This window comes from Caloenas nicobarica, chromosome 3 (genome assembly GCF_036013445.1).
Source record: "Caloenas nicobarica isolate bCalNic1 chromosome 3, bCalNic1.hap1, whole genome shotgun sequence".
Taxonomy (NCBI): domain Eukaryota; kingdom Metazoa; phylum Chordata; class Aves; order Columbiformes; family Columbidae; genus Caloenas; species Caloenas nicobarica.
The window spans coordinates 69786954-69804823 of record NC_088247.1 but is presented as its reverse complement, the minus strand read 5'-3'; the positions used below and the strand labels follow the sequence as shown (position 1 = coordinate 69804823).

At 35.7% G+C, this 17870-nt stretch overlaps 1 protein-coding gene across 7 annotated transcripts in view; it reads left to right on the top strand.

Moving 5' to 3' along the window:
* STXBP5 (syntaxin binding protein 5) overlaps nt 1–17870 on the top strand; it is a 99970-nt gene that overhangs the window by 33871 nt on the left and 48229 nt on the right. For all 7 annotated transcript variants that reach the window (XM_065631044.1, XM_065631039.1, XM_065631045.1 and 4 more), the window contains exons 5-9: nt 9343–9477; nt 10605–10668; nt 12126–12209; nt 15520–15643; nt 17068–17146. In XM_065631044.1, the coding sequence (XP_065487116.1) occupies nt 9343–9477; nt 10605–10668; nt 12126–12209; nt 15520–15643; nt 17068–17146 (486 nt within the window). The remainder of the gene's footprint in view (nt 1–9342; nt 9478–10604; nt 10669–12125; nt 12210–15519; nt 15644–17067; nt 17147–17870) is intronic.

The following is a 17870-nucleotide window of genomic DNA, read 5'->3' as shown; positions in this document are numbered from 1 at the left end:
GAATAAAACAGGGTCTTCTCAATTCACAAGCACCAAGTTGTTAGATACCTAATTAATAAAACCTCTTAAATAATTGATGTTGTGGGGTTAAGATTTACTCGTAAGGATAACTAACTTCTCAAACAGTAATTATTTAAAATACTGAATACTACAACAGAGCCTTGTAGCAATATGTTCTCTAATGATGCTTTAATTTGCTAGCTTGTGTAAGGAGCTTTAATATCTTGGAAATTAGTTTGGATAAAAGAATAAATAAGTTAAACTGGAAAAAATGTCCTTGGAGGGTAAACAATACCAAATCTTACTACATGACTAAAGCAACTATTCCAGTAGTATCAGTATTGACTTGAGGACTTTGTCAATGCTAAGGTTTAAAACTATGTACCTGATTGGGAGTATCTGCAAGTACTGTGCTGACATTGCAGAAAAGCAGTGTTTGTGTCCTGTTTAATAGGAGTTGACCTCAACATGTTACAGGGCAATTTTTATTCAGACTTTGTTTCCAAATCAGAGTTTAATGTGTAAGGATTAGATGTGAACTAGAAGATTCTTTCTAGTGTAGACAGCTAACCATAGCAGTTTACTACCCAGATTAAAGGATATTCTAGTCTTGAAAACGACTGTTGAGCTATGCTTTAAGAAAGAACCGTGTAAGTCTATAACTTGTTAATGAATTCTGTATTCTCCTGGCACAGCCTTCTGGCGGCTCTGGCCAATTCCCTGCTTTTAGTCATATGGAAGAATTACTGCCTAATGTTTAACACCACAATTTCTAGATTTCATATTTGCTTCTCTTGTTGGTATTCTAGTTTGGCTAGCTTCTTTCAGGCCTGTTTTGAACATCTTTCGTATAAGGAATAGAAAACAGACATATCTTGTTTATAAATGCTCATGGTGTGTTAAATATTTATTATACTTACCTGAAAATGGGATTAGAGTATTAAATTACCCGTAAATTAATTCAGAATGCAGTCTCTACTATGACTGGAAAGTGTTGTGAATTCTTGCTTTTCTACTAATGAATTTTAAGGACAGAGTCTGGTGAGAAAGAGTGGTGGGTTTGTTTTTTAAATAATTCTGTGCCCATTACAGGCTTTGTTCTGAGCTGTGGAAAATACCTTCATTGGGTAATTTGCTTTAGATTTGAGCAAAACACTTATTTAAAAAGTAGTGGCCAAGAGTCTTTAAAGATGCTGCTTTCTGTTGAATCTTTAAATGAGTATCTGTAGATAAGAACTTGGCCATTTAATGACTTCATAGCTCTTGGCTGCCTTTTGTACCAGTGGTTAGTAATTTGAAGCAAGTAGTCTGAACTGGTGATTAAAGTTTTTGATGTATAACAAATCTATTAGTTGAAATCACTGGCAGACATCAGAAGCACAGTGCAAAACAAGATAGTTTTGCAAGTTTTCTAGCCTTTGGTTCCTGTTGCATTTGTGTGGGTTTTGCAGCTGCTTCATGTTCTAGTTACCAAGTAAAGGTCAGCAGATATTAAACCAGTGTCATACTAAGCTTGGCCACTGTTCCTTGACTGTGGGAAGAGGTTCGTAGGGGACAGGAAAAAATGATGCTTACATGGGAGGGAGTTGCTTGCATGACTTGTCACACAAGTGAAGAATGTGTAAGTAGTACATATTTGCAAAATGAACAAATCAATGTGTGAACTTACTATCCTAGGTTTTGTAGTCACTAAGATTTCTTAGGTGAATCACAATGTAGCTTTTATCATCTACATACCTGCATAAATATCCTACACATAATAACATTGTGTGTTCACTTGTAATGCAAGACTCATGTCAAATTTGTTTTGACCTAGTAGCAAATGTTAATGTTAGGCTAGATTTACTCTGAAATAAGCATAGTTAATGCTTCTTATTAAAGTAAATATTGAAAGTATGTTGTGAGGTAGATATCCAGCCTGGCTTTACTTTTCTTGCCATGCAGGAACTATTAATCTTTGTGCTGATCTAAGATGTGAGGGCCAAACACACATCATTAGTGAGCCAGGGACTGTCACAGAGCCAGTTTGAGAGAGGGTCAAGTGACTAACTTGCTTTAAAAAAAAAAAAAGTGGTGTGGGATGGCTAATTTGAGTCTCCTTTGCTGCAAACCAAACCACAAACCAATCAGCTTTATGTGTAAGCATGAAAAATTTCTGTAGTTATCTAGGACATGCATGCTTCCTTAACTGAAATTCGCTATTCTAATGCCAAAATAAATAGTATATTTACTTTATGACTTAGCATAAAGACAAGAAGGAGAATCGTAGCATAAAAATAGAACTGAGTGTTTAGTGTGTGAGTGTTTTGTGTATCTTATCACTGAATGCGTTGATAGACGTTTAATTTTTAATATGTTGACTTTTATGCCGTGGGATTTTGTTTTCCTCGGCATGAAACTGCACGATTCAGAATTAGAAAAATATGCTTTAAGTATCACTGGTTTTGTATCCTGCCGTAAACAGCAACTTCAGTGTTGTGTTTAAAATGCAAACTCCGTCCACAGCGAGTGAATAAACCCACTTACTAATAAACAAGACCTATCTTTTATGTCACATACCTTACCTTTTTGGATACTGTAACTTTGTACCTGGCCTGTGCATTAGCAGACATGAACTGTGAGAATTTTTTCTTCTACCTGACTGGATTTCTAAACTGACCAATTCTGCCACTTTGTGGATAGCAGAAGGACATACAGGTTTTCTTGCCTGTGAGAGCAGGTGATGATAGATATTGTTTGTGGGTTTTTGGTTGTGGCTTTCTTCTTCCCCTTTCTGTGCATCAATATCACTGTTTCACTTCCAGCCTTTGTTTGAGGGCTGGCTTTTTCCCCTCTGCCCTATGTCTTTTGGGGTAGGATTGTAGTATAACAGAAAGATTACAGATACGTATCCAAATAATACTTCTGAGAAGTTCAATATTTGGAGTCTTTGCAGAGTCAGTGATATACAAAGAACGAGTTTAATATATGACAAAACTAAGTTTTTCACACAACTTTTTTTACACTTTTTAAACTAGCTTCGTTCTTGAGAGTGAAAGGAAATGATCACCAGGTCTGCTTACCTTTATGGTGTCATATAGGGCCACCTTTTACCTGGTGGGCTTAAAAATGTTACTCAGTGGTAATTCACTAGATTATGTATTTAGAAGAAATTTTATTTTGTTTCAAGAAGTTAGCAGGAGAAAATGAACTTCTTGACTGTGGATTTGCTCCAGATGCTAATGTTTCTTTCATGCAAGACCAGACTCATTTGAAAAACTTTTTCACATACATGCAAAGTCCCGTGTGTTGGTGCAGTTGATGGAACTGTAGCTGTATCAGTTGCCTTCTGCTGCCTTTGGCACTGAGACAGTACTAAGTGCTGAGTCTTACTCTGAGATTTCAGGTTTCCAAGAAGCAGTTTTCAAAAACTGTCTCCATTGTCTTGTTAGCTGTTTTTCTTGAACAGTGATGACTTTCACAGTGGTATGAGGCACATAATGGCCAACTGCCACATTCCTGTGCAGAATTTAACCTTTAGTCTTCAAGCTCTGCCTGTCTGACAGACTTTTCCCCATCAGTGATGGGTATAATTCTTCTGTCGCCTGTGGGAAAGCTATATCTCTGTGGCCATTTACAAAAATTGCATTATGTGACTTCCCAGATGAAATGTTCAGCCTGAACAGCATGTGTTAGAGCAAGCTACCCAAGTGTCTTCTGATGCCAAAGGTCTGGTTACTTTTTGAGTCATGTCAGGTATACCAGGAGCTCATAAATATGTGGTGCAGGAGATTTAGTTAGTGGCAAGAGGTCCTTAAATCTTTAGGCTACTTGGTGTGAATTCCTTCAATATTGAAAAATTTTTGTAGTTTTCAAATCAGTTGCCTCAAAAGGTATGTGTGCATTGGTCTTTTGTCAGCATTACAAGTGGTGAAGCAGCCCTTTTCTGTTTGTGTATAAATAAAAAACGGAGACTTATTTTGAGTGACATACAAATGGAGCTTGAAAAGCCATCTTAAAATGGAAAGGTGAAATGGGACTCCATAAATGAAAGAATACGTAAGCCATGAAATATATTAGGAACTCTATATCATAAAAATACAAATACCTGCAGCAACCTAAAAAACCTTCTAAAATTGGGCTTTTTTTTTCTGGAAAACTGTCTAAATGGCCCTAGTATCGATCACATCAGTGATCAGTGTTGACAATTTCATTTCTGTTCTTGGCTCTCGCTTACCTGTTACTCCCTCTTGATGCCCCTAGTGTACACCACAACTCAGACACTGAATGGGGATATTGCTCAGCTGCCTTTAGAGACAGCCTTTCAAGTGAACATATTTTCTGAAGCATTATTGGGAGTGATGTTATTGGATACAAATGGGATTGAAGTACCTGGTCCAGTTTCTGTGATATACTACATTTGTCCACATGGTCTTTTGAGGGGACAGTTTTGGGATGCATTGAAGAAAAATTCTTCCTCTGCATGTGCATTCTGCCCCTTTAGGCCTTCTTTGTATGGGTAGGTATTTTAAGCTTATTGCAATTACTAGATCTGGAAAATAGATCCCTTGCAGCAGTCTGGCAAAACTACAGCCACTGCTTCCTTCTATCAGTCACTCTGACCCTGGCTCTTGGCTTTTTATGCCCATTGAAGAATTGACAAGAGACCGTAGACATGGAGTCCAGGCTAACCGAAGAATTAAACTTTTCAGCTTCTGAATTTGCATGGTGGCTATCTCATGCATGAAAGGTTAAAGATAAAAAGTATGCAGAATACAACTTTGGTAGGTTAACACTTTTCTTTTTGTAAAATTCTTATTTTGTGTGTACAACAATGATCTGAGCAGCCAGTGTAATTGCAGTAACTGCAGACCTGTGATGTTAGCCTGAGGTTTTAGAAATAGCTTAGTGGCTTAAATAAAATCTATTATCAGTGTTTGTCATTCGTCAAAGTATTTGTCACTGTGCATTGTTAAAGCAGTGGAAAATTCTGACGAGTGTATGATACTTCATGAACCGGTAGACTAAGGAAAGGTAAGACTAATTTAGGATTTCTGTTGTCATACACTCAGGATAACAGCATGTCTTTTTTACTTAAAGAATTACGCTTTTAAGGGAAACATTGACTTAAATATTAACTTAGTAAATGGTATTCTTTGATATTTCTGTAGTTAAATTCCTCTAGGGAATACTATCACTTGCTATAATAACTATTTTGATATACATTGTGAAACAATCACAATTAAGATTTTTTTCAAGTAGCTTTGACAGATTATCAGAAAAAACACATGGTCTGCAGTTAAGAAAGGAAATACTTTCAGTAGTTTTACAAATGGCTTCTTAAAGACTCTCCTGTCACTGCTCATACTTTCCTGTAAGCAATAGCACAAATCATATTGAGTACAATAAGAACAAGAAATATTTTGTGAGGGTTTTTCTTTTATTGATGTTTTCCACTGTTAGTGTACCACTATGTTTTCTGTATAGAATTTTGTTTTCTTGAACCGTTGGTTCAACTCTTACAAATTCATTTCCCAGGACAGCGAAACTTCTTCTGTGTGCCTTTTTTTTTTGTTTTGTTTTGCTTTAGAAGCAGGGGACAGGGAAGGGACTGGGTTTGCAAATATATGTGCAGTGAGGAAGATGATGATGTGCTTAGGGAAAGGTACAGCTGTGGCAGCATTTAGAACTACCCTGACTGGTTTGGGGTTGCATAACTACCTCATTTTAGCAGTGGTGTTTGCACAAATTAAAATCAAACTGTAGGTTTCAGATTAAAAAGATCTCTTTAAAGCATTGCTTTTTTTTTCCTCTATAAAGGGATTTTTTTCTTTGTACAGGTATGGGGATGTGAAATAGATGGAGTAAAGTGCTGTGCACAATACTTGCATTATACTCAAAGTTCAATCCACTTCTCAAAATGTATTATAATACAGAGGCAGCTGATATTTCCTTGGAGGTAACATGAGGAATCTATTGTGCCATGGAGGAGCTGCCTGCAAAAGCTTGCTTTCTGTGGTCACTGGCTCAGACAGTCCCAGCCTGTCTCTTTATATGCACAAAACTGGTGTACTTTTTAATAAATGCTTCTGCTCTAGTGTTTTTGGCCAGAATGGCTTGGTACAGGAGAGGAAGAGTATGGTACTCTGCTTTTGACTGGTATGTTGTTTTCAGGCAGTTCGGGTTTGTGTGCAAGAGAAACTTCTGAAAGTTTTTTACTTGGGTTGAGTGTATCTGTAGTTGTTTTGATCTATTCCAAATAATTGATTGTGTTTTCCATATATATATATGTATGTATGTATCCATTTGTGGGTAGGGAGAGAGGGAAAAGATGGCTTGAGCTGTTGAAATGGCCAGAGCATTATATGGCAACCTCTGCTTCTGTTGATCTTAAAATATGTTATGGATGGAGTAGGTTATTCTAATCTTGTGGTGGCAGAAAGATAGCATTCTGAAAGAAAAATGTGCATTTTTCAGAGGAAAAAAAAAAATCCTGCGCTTGGCCAAGTGTTAAATTAGCAACTGCTGCCTCTCCACCAAGAAGACTGTGACAATCCTCCAAAACAAGTTTGAGTCCCTTTAATCTCCAGTCTAATTTTCAACAGAGCAAGTGAGGCCACCGAATGTAGTGTGTATGTTGACATGCTAGTATGTTGCCGGTGGTCCTTCAGATGGTCATAGCTTCACTGAGTTTTTAGTTTTTAAGAGGGCTGTAACATTTCCAATGTTGTTTAAAATCCACGTGGTTCAAGGTGAAGCCTTAATCTCTGAAGAGATAGAACCTCAACACGTGGACTTTAATGTTGGAATTTGATAAATTGCTAAAATGAGTGCAGTTATCTGAATCACTTTAGACAAAAATTGAAGTTGGAAGACATACTTTTATTAAGGAAATAGTAAATAAAATTATAGTAGAAAATGGAGTAATATTTACCACATGCAAGGTGAAATGGTGGTTCTTTCTTTATAGCAGAATCAGCATGACAAATTCCTTTTGGATTTAACTAGTCATCAGTTCAGTGAAAACATAAAAGCTCTAAGAATATTTTTAGGTTATAAAAATCATACAAGCCTCTTTTCTGATTGTAGAAGACTAGTAAAAGCACACTTGGAACAATAAGGTTAAGAACCATGGTTTATATGTGCCTACACCTAACAATTTTGAAGTCTCTTCCTGCCTTAGAGAGTTTGTAAACATTTTGTGAAGTTACTTGTTCAACTCAAATTCACTCTTGATGTGGAATCATGTCTGTGCTTGTTAACTCTTGCACAGAGGGTACAAATTGAATATGGCTGCATATTCAAAAAGAATATTGAGTATTGAGGAGCTTGAAACTAAGTGTTGCCTTTTTGCTTTAGCAATCAAAGTTGCAGCTCCAACTTATATTTTTGCCCACCTCTAAATGGCATGAAATAGATTGGTTTTCATAATGAAAGTGTTGGACAACTGTAACTGACAACGTTAACTCCCAGGTCAAGACAGATAGGCCCCTGACCCTGCTCCTGAATACTATTTCTGGCTGCTAGGCCACATTTTTAGATCCAACTGATCTAGCTGCCAGCTGCTTCTGGCAGGCGGAGTCCTGGCACAAAAAAGAAGCTGTGGTGTCGCAGAGTACTGAGGGTTTATGTTCTCCTGCTGCATCTCTTCCCCGTTCCCCATGAGCTGCTTCCAGTGAGAGAGCTCTGGTACTGGGCAGTAAGATTTTGGGACCTGTGTAAGAAGTGCGTGTACAGGCATATGTTATTTAGCTTCCAATCCAATATATATATTTTTTTTTTTCAAGGATGTTGGAGGAACTAAAGTCTTTTTTACTAAGCAAAGTAATCTGCAAACACAACAGTTAAATGTTGCAACCTCTGCAAGCTCAATGAGTTGGGAGAGCATTTTAAATCTTGTATGTAGTCCTTTTTTCTGTGAAACAACAATGAATAAAAGTTAGTGCAGCCTTTTGGCTTAAATATTCAAGCACAAAAAATCAAGGAAGTTAGAAAATGGATAAATTCAAGATTTGCTTAAGCAAGCTGCATTCCCTAACTAGGAAGAAATTAGTGATATAAAAAGTAAAGTGGTATACTTTTGATCCAGGTAGTATCACTACAGAAGCATTAACTTTTGAAAACTGTAATGCAAATTAACATCTTTTCAGCCATTAGCAATTTTTTTCATTGCTGCTGTTAGCCTTTGCTTTTGTACTGAAGTTAAGTGTGTATATACAGCATCTAATGCAAAGGATCTAAAGCTGTTCTTTGCATAAATAATTATTAACAGGCTTGTGAAGTGATGCATGGATTTGGCAAAAGGGAGCCCAGCTGGGAGAAAACAAGAACAAAAAGTCTAAGGATTAGAGCTGACAGAACAAATTTCCATTGAATAATTATTTTACCTTATGAGTGAAACATTTCTCAAAGCCTAAGTTTGATAGTCCAAGTAATTTGGCAATTTCTTTCAATATTGGACCCTGTCAGATTAAAGTGTTTTAGAGTATACAGTTTCCGGAAGGTTTCTAGTCTCTAATTTCAAGTTAGTATTTCTGCTGTATAGAAAAATCAGACAATTTAGAAGCTTCAGTTCCTACAGATGCTATTTCCTTATCAGTTTTGAAGAAATAGTAAACAGTAAGCAGGAGCCAAGAGGACAGAAATAACCAAGTTTCCAATACTCATATTGGCACTAGAGCTATAGCCAAAGAAGAGTTCTCTGCTGGTACAAACAGTCATTAGCTTTTGGGTTTTGTTCAGGTACTCTCTTCTGGCCGAAGAGAAAAATAAGGCAGAAAATTAAATTGTGGTTTAAATAAAACAATAGCCCCAAATATAAACTACTTTTAAAATTACTTTTATAAATTGTTTAGGATTGGTTTTAGGTTTGCTCTTTAGAGGATACTTTGGGTTACATGTAAACTTACTTTTCTTATGCTTTATTTTCTGCCTCCTCACTTGAAACCAGCTTAATCTGCATAAGGCTACTTCTAAAAATCCTTTGTTCTTTAGAACTTGAAATGAGATAGATTTCAAAGGGAGATTTGTCAATTGTAACATAGGAGTGTTGTGTATCAAGTTTAAAATGACAGCAGTCTTGAGAAAATACATTCAATATGATGATTTTCAAAGGTGGCTGTGTGATTTTTATCTGAATGTCATGATAGTTTTAGAATACCTTGGTTTAGTCTTAAGTTTTTACATTTGTCTGCATCTCTTACTTTTGTCATGTGCTGTCTTTGCTACTTTTCTGTATCAGTAACTTGCCGTACTTCTTCCTGTTTGCCTGTTGCCTTTCTTCTACTTCTTGGCAATGTAGATCTTGAAGTGCAGGATATATGAAAGACTTTAACTCCTTTTTTTGGTGGCTTTCTCTTTCAGGATAACATTTTGTCATCTGCCTTTCCAAAGTAAATGGCTATATGTGGGCACTGAAAGAGGAAACATTCACATTGTCAATGTGGAATCATTTACTCTCTCAGGCTATGTCATCATGTGGAATAAAGCCATTGAACTGTGAGTTTAATCAAGTATTTTCTGTTGAGGGGAGGGAACAGACGTGTCCCAGATGTTATTAATATCAGTTGCAGAAATGGCATCACTACCTAGACTGGCCTCCATATTAGTCTTACTATACCAAATACATGATCGAAGTACATGAATAGTCATGTAAATACTTTTTATTCTCATAAATGTGAAATGTTATTGTTAATATGTATGTTTTCACCTATAACGCTTTTTTATCATAGTGCCTAGAATAGACATAAAAATAGACAAAGTAGACAATGTAAAAAGAGACACAAGTCATTCTCTGTGGTGATAAAGAACTAGAGAAGTAATGTATGTTAAAATATGGTGTGGCTGGTACTTGGGCAGGCATGTCACTTTTACAGTTTTGGGGTTAAAATGCAAAGTATAAACATATGTATTGTAAGAGGGCTGATGTATGTTGAGTATAATATTACTGGCTAAAAATGTAAATTTAAATAAGCCTATTCCAAGAGCAAAATATATTTTCTTTACAAATATTGTCGTTGCTCCTCTGTAATTAATAATTACTTTGTGTATGCAAATACAGTGTTTTGTGGGTGAAAAAATATAATCTGTGCTGCTGTTCCTGTGTGGTTATTTTGTTCCCAGAATGCTATGTCTATCTTCAAAACATACATGAAGTCTGTCATTTGCCAAAAGCTTTTGAAACAAACACAGCTCCTCATTAGTACATCTTCTTCAATAGCAAGAAGTCAACATAAAGTCTTAACTGTGGGTGGTTTTAACAATGCCCAGCTTGGACAGTTTATGAATAGTGGCAAGACCTGTTTTCCAGCATAAATATAAACATTTTATCCAACTTTTTCAATTCTGTAACAACAAACATTTAGATATTGTAAAGCTAACGGCATTTTTTTCTGTGTTGCTAAAAAATCAGTAAATAATCTTCCCTTATTATGAAAATACAGAAACCAAGTGCCTAAAAATAGACAGAAAGTATTTAAGGGCTTGAAGATAAAAGTGAAAGTGACTCCATGCTGAAATGTCAATAGTTTGCTTACATGGAATCTGTATTGCAGAATCTGTATTACTTGCAATCATTAAGATGCAGGGGAATTTTTTTTAATTACATGGAAATATTTCTTGTTTAGGTCATCCAAATCTCACCCAGGACCTATTGTCCACATTAGTGACAATCCCATGGATGAAGGAAAGGTAGGATATCTTTAAAGACTATTCATTATATTATTTTTCAAGCAGGACTTTTTGTAAATATAGATACCACTGCTTTTTAAGGAAGGATTAAGTAGATGAGGACAATGTTGAAAGCATAAAAGAAAGCTAAATCAAGGTTTTTGGATCTGAAAACAATATGATGCAAGGTACAGGCTGTCTTTTACTGGGTTGAATGTGTCTAATATTTTTGGAGTATTTTAGTACTGTATAGCACTGAAATAGATCAAATATTTTATCTGTAAGTTGGTAGAGGAGATCCTTTTATTTTTCTTGCTGGAAATAACAGTACACCTTGAAAATCTGAACATGCTTAAAAGACTGTCCAGGCAAAATCTCTAGGTAGGGCAATACACCATATTGATTTAGATCTCTATCCTTGACTACAATGGTATGTGTGTGAAGGGAACATTTTCTAAGTTGTAATATGAAGGACACTTCTCAGGGCACTTCTGCTTATTCACAGGAAATAGGCTGTTTCAACAGTGAGTAAATCCCAGCAGCCAAGTACTCCCTTTTTGTATGTCCATGCTGGGAGAACGAAGTGGGAGTGAAGGTGAGCTACTTAGTGCTAGGAGCTGCTTCTCCTGTAGCAACATTGCTCAAAGGAAAGATCTCACAGTAGATCCAGCAGCTATGAAAAATGAAGCTGCATTTCCACATTCTATAACAACTGCCAAGACTGTTACTACTTCCTTGTGTTGGCCCCCTTTTATTTTCATTAAGAGAAGTGTCACTTAAGAGAGCAAAACACTTAAATACTCAACGTGTTAGAGCAGTTATCATGAGCAATTTGAATCTTCGCTCCCCGCAGAAACAGTTTAATCTTGCTTCTAGCAAAAAGATTGTTTGGAAAGTTATCTTGTTTAATTTCACTCGGGCTTTCCTCTTCTCAACTACTGATGGTGTTCCTCAACAACTCTTGGTGTTTCTTTAGCCAGTTATCTCAATTGTGATTAACATTTGGAGAAAGGTTGTATTACATAGTTTCTTTATAGACAGTGAACTGTTACCTAGAGCTTCAGGAAAGGTAGTGTGTTCTAGCAAATCAAAGCAGAACAAATTCCAGTGAGGAAAATGCACAATAAAAACTTCTCTTTTCCAACCTCCACATTTTCACTCAGGAAGGAATACACTTAGGAAAGTTTAATCTTGACCATTCTTGAACTTGATGGTATTTCCAAGGAGTCTTCAGAAGAATGTGTATTTTTTTCTCATTTTGCATGAATGTCAGTTGTATTAGGTGGAAGGTTTTAGGAGAATGACAACAAGTACAAACATTAAGGTCTTCACTGCTTCTCACTAATTTTTGTCTTCATAACTACTTGCAGTTGCTATGTGTAGTATTATGCTGCATCTCTTCAGGACAAGAACTACAGGCATTGCAAATGGTATTTTGCCTATCCTTATAAGGACTTAATATCTGCTTATTATTGCAGCTTCTGATTGGCTTTGAGTCCGGAACAGTGGTATTATGGGATCTGAAGTCAAAGAAGGCAGATTACAGATACACACATGATGAGGTAATGTTTTTCATCTACATTACTTACTATGAAGATATCACTTGGTATTCCAATTTTTTTTTAATTTCTTCTGCCTCTGTCACCAGTGGATCAATAAATAGGTCTCTTTGAAATTGCAGGTACTTGAACTCTTCTCTAAAAGAGCTGTAGAATTTGAAGAATAGAAACTTCAGACCGAATAATTGTTCACTGAGTTGGAAGTTTTTGAAGCAGTGAAGGGTGGTGTGGATTGGATTTCTTTACTGATTGGGGGGGGGGGGGCGGGGCAGGAAGGAGCTTTCAGATCTTTTCTTTTTTCTATTATTGAGTAGTGTAACTTCCACCTGTGTTAAGAACTTGAGTCTTACATTGAAACAAGATGGCTTAGCCATTTATGTAATTTCAAATTTCTCACATATTCTGAAAAGGGGGATGAGGGAGAGAAACCACTAAATAGTCTTGCTAGGACATCTCTATAAATATACCTTTTATTTGTAGGATAAGAACCAAGTTTGAAACAAACAAAACTGGGGAGGTTTAAAAGAAAATAATGACATTGATTGGCACTTGTTTCTTTAAAACTTGATTCTTGAGAGAATGTAGGCTTTTTGAAAGACTGAGATTAAGAAAACCCATTCAACATAATGTGTAAGGTGATGTATTTTATTTAAAATAACACAAAATTAGTCTTGATTATAATTTCATTGATTGTAGAATGCATATATCATTGTTCAGTGTCAGGTAGACCTGTTTCTTGTATCACAGTGGATGTATTTTCCTTAGCTTTGTGCTGAACTTTTCACAAGACAGAACTGGTTTTATTTGGTTTTTTGTGGTGGTTCTGGCTCATTATTCATGGTTGTGTGTGTTAGCTCTACCAATGAAGAGTTTCTTTGAAGGGAGAGTCTCTGAAGTAGTCTAAGCCTTAGATCATTAGACCTGTCTCAGAACAGCAGAGCTGAATTAGATTTCCTTGTGTGTTCAGAAATGTCTGTGTAAGCTTCTAAGTATGATATGTGAAGAGCAATTTCATACCTTCCAGTTTCATTCCATGCACCTAGTTAATTCCCTCTGTCCCTTTGTTTCATAAACTTACTCCTATCTCATCATCTTTTTCAAGTCATAATCAAGTTCTTGCTATACTTCTTATTGTTCTTGCTCTTCTCTTTCTTTTGTTAACCATTCTATTTTATCTTCGTTTTATAAGAGAAACACAACAGCATAGTATATTCAAGATGTGGGCACACTGGATTTATGATGTGGAATAATTATGTGTGGTTTTGTTTGCTTTCTCTCTTGATATTGGAATAGCTTTTTGATGCTACAGGCATTAAGCAAATACTTTCTTGGAACAACCTTCAGTAAAACTAGAGTCTCATTCTTCAGTGTTAATTGCCAGCTCAGAGTCCATTGCATTTATGCATAGCTTCACATTTACATAGTTGGACAATGAAAATTTAAGTCTTTCTGCAGTTCTTCACTAGAATCCTGATTTCTACCTTGAATATGTTTTGGTAATGTCAGCAAACTTATAATCTTAGTATGCTTATTCATAAATAACTCTGAAATTAGAACAAACTGAGCAGCACAGATCCTTGAGGGTCTCTACCAATTATTATACCTTCATCCATGAATTCATCAATTACTGCCTGCCTGCCTTTGTTCTAGCTTGCTTTACTTCCTGATACCTTAACCAATTATTCATCTGTCTAAGGATCTCTAGTCGGTTTGGGTTTAGTTTCCTTTGAGAGATGATTTTGAAAGACTTTGAATATTGTGTAGATAGCTTAATTGGTGTTTCCATTAGCCACATGCTTGTTAGCCAAACCTCCAAAAACGTTATGATTTCCTTTTACAAAAAGCATGTTGACTTTTCTTATCTGGTATATTAGACACATCCATTTGTTGGTTAACTGTTCTTTAATAAAGTTTTGTTACAGTTTCTAGAAACTTACCCAGGGTAGGCACTATGCTGCTTATTCTGTTGTTCTTTGGATTTTATGGTCCATTTGTTAAATTGACTCCATACCTGTTATCTTCCTGAACCAACCCTGATTTGAGAGGTTGGAAACAGCAGTGAATAGTTCAGCCATTTCATCTTTTATTTCCTTTAAGATTTATAAGAGAATGCATCTAGTTGGTCTGTTTGGTTTTTTTTAATTGCAGAGGAGGTAATGAAATATCTTAGGTCAGATTCTTTGTTAAAGAAATGTGCATTATCAAAAGTTGGGAATGGACAGGAAGGGGAGAGAAAAATGAACTTGGTGAGTTTCACTGTTCTCATTGGTGAGAATCAATATCCAGTAAAGTTGCTTAAAAACATTGGCCATTCAAGTCTTTAAAGTTGAAGTATGCTTTTTCTGTGAGTTAAGATTGCCCTTTAAGAAAAATGTCTTTGGAAAAATAATTACTCTATGCATAATAATTTGTTGGTTTACTCCTAGGGACTTTTTAGTGCCTAAGAAGTTATATATAGACTTACAGCCTCAGTGGACTCTGCTTGATTTTTCTATATTGAATGTTTTGCTTTCCTTCAAATTCTGGTACTAGTATTAGCCATGGAAAAAAGTCAACTTTCACTCTTGAGTATTGGTTTAATTTTTCAGTTATCAGTTTTGTTTTGGTGATTAAGAATATTGATATCAACCAACCAGGGCCACCAAAGTTATTGTACTTTTTCATGGTAACTGACTTGTCACTGTAGATATACTAGCCTGTTGTATGCCTAGAGGTTATGCTACAGCTACTTGCAGGTCTAGTTTTGTTTTTCAGGCTTACAAAACGTTTTGAATTGTGTACTAGTAAAGGATAGTGTTCTGTACCAAAGTTTATCATACTCTGTCCACTGAATTGTTAGTTGGTTTATTTTATAAATACATAAAACATGTATTTTTGTTATGCTTTAAATAATATTTAGCTGTATTGCTAGACCTAACCAGATGTTCTATGAAACTAGACAATAAATAGCCATACAGCCAAAAGGCCTCATTATGCTCTTTCAGCATTCTTTCCATCTCGTCAGGTTCCTTGCAGAAACTGATTGCAGTCATCCTTCTCCTTTGTGCTCTATCAGATTTTTTTATGTTCATAAGCATTGACGCTATTTCAGTGGTAAAGGATTGTTGAATTTACTTTTTGACCTTTTTCAAGAAAAGGAACTAGTGTTCATTTCTCAGATCTATCTGTCCTTACATAAAGCCTGCTTTCTTACTGGTTCTTAAGACCTATTTCCACATAAAGGTCTGTCAAAAACTGGGTTTTTTATAGTATGGGCTGCCTGCTGTTGTCAGGATTAGACTTATACTGTTCTGTGTTTTCTCTTCTTGTATAGGCTATCCACTCAGTGGCTTGGCATCATGAAGGAAAACAATTTATTTGTAGTCACTCAGATGGCACCTTGACCATATGGAATGTAAAATCTCCTACCAAACCATTCCAGACAATCACTCCGCATGGTAAGATAAAAATGGATACCCACTGTGTTTGATAACTTAAAACACAGACACTTTATTTTCAATAGGAGAATGTTTTGCAAAACTAAGCATTAAAAATGTATTTGCAGTGCAAGTAAAAAACTGTCATATCAAATTCTGATAGATTTCATTTAAAAAAGCCCAGTCTTTGAGATCAGAATCCAATACAGTGGAGTTTTGTCTAAATCTCTGAACTTCAAGATGACTTTTCACACAATGGCATTAATCTCAAAAATGCGTATTTTGCAGGGCTTGCTTTTTGCTTGACATTACAATCCCATATGTTGTTTAAAATACATATAAGCAAGCATCTGTTTCATGTATAAATGTGTAGATTACCATATAAATTCTTGGAAAGGTTTGTAACAGAGTAAGACTAGCATCTGGTAAGATGTTCCCAATGTTATGTGTCAAGTCTTGCATTAATGTTAATCTAGAAAATTAACATTACATGTTCTTCTGTGAACTATACTGTTGCTTTTCAAAAATGTTCAATACAAATGCCAGGTTTACATGGCGTGCATGTGTTTAAGTCCTGTCTTAGCAATTTATTTACTTCAGATTCTCAAGTGTGAACATAACAGTGAGGATGATCTGTGAGGTTAGTCATAGTACAAGGTGCTATAGTTAGGCATCTTGGTTGACCTCTCTGAGCCTCCAGCAAGTCCATGCTGACTGTGCTTGCTGTGGACTAGTGTGGATTTCTATATGATCCTGACTGATACTGTAGTAGTAAAACTAGTTAGACAAGACTGACTTTATTTTACTTTATTCTGACCTCTTTTAATAAACATTTTGATCTTGGGTTGCAAGATGTTCTGCAGAACTTTTTAGTTGCATCACACTTAACCAGTGTTCAGATAGAAGAGATGCATATTTACTGTGTTCTTAATCTCTACTGGCTCCATGGGAAACTGTATAATATCTGTAGCAGCTTTAGTTGCTAATAGTGCACAGTAGAGAAAGAGCAGGCCTTAAGGTTCCAATTCAATTCTTAGCCTGTAAGAATAAAACTCAGATTAAACCTCATTTTACTTGTAAGCTGACCAGTTTTAATTACAAAATGGTAGACATGAGAGAAAATTTAAATCACCCAGTGCTACTTAGAACAACTTGTTAAGGGAGGGTTCTATTTTTGAAAACAAATATTCTACAACACGCACACACACAAAATCACAAAACCTACAACTCCTAAACCTAAATTTTCTAGTGTGGTGTATTGAGAGTTTTAACAAATCTTTAATGATGTTATTCCAAGGTATACTCTATAATTGTCAGAGGTGTTGACTGTATGTTTGTATGAATGTTCTAGTGTTGTTCTACTTTGCAAGATGCATAGTGAATTTCATAATTTGTCATCATGTTATGGAACTCTAAGATTAATATAAGAAAATGATTCACTTTAGGAAAGCAGCTGAAGGATGGAAAGAAGCCAGAACCTTGCAAACCTATCCTTAAGGTGGAATATAAAACAACTAGAGCTGGGTAAGACCTGTTTTTGTATGCAAAACTAACACGTGAAATAAATGCAGCTCTCTGAGAATGTACTTACTTTCCCAGTTGTTGGGATACATATCCTGATGGCACTGAGCTATGGTAAAACAACTGAAATAGTTTTGGAAAATCGGATATTGCCGAATAAACTACAAGAACATATGTGAACAAATTACTATATAAAAACCTGAACATAGGTAAAGACACTGGTAATGCATTATCTACATGCTTCTTCCATGTTACTAAAGTCATGTGTATTTTTGTTCAATCTTTTGAGAATATTAGAGAGAAAAAAGCTGATAAAGCACAGAAGACACTGAAGCATAGACCTGAAAAACTGAACTTTGACAAATAGTAGCTTGATGCAAGTATTCTAAATTCTGAATATGTGGTCCTCCCCCAAAAATGTTACTGATGGAGGCTTTTCTGATAGAGTTCAGTAATTTATGCAGTGAATTGTGCCTAATTATGCACATTGAGAATGTAACAAAGCAGTGGTTGCAACAAGAGGCTCAGATGGAGAGTATCTTGAGTAGCATGTTTTTTGTTACCAAGACTGCAATTAGGATTGAAGGATTTCATGAACTGTATAGAATTTTTTATTTATGGTTCTGAAGTGCTTTAAAGTGTTTGAGTAAAAAGTGCAATATAAAGATAAAACATTCATGAAAACCTTTTCAGCTATTTGCAAGCATTGATTTTTTTGTTCTTTTTT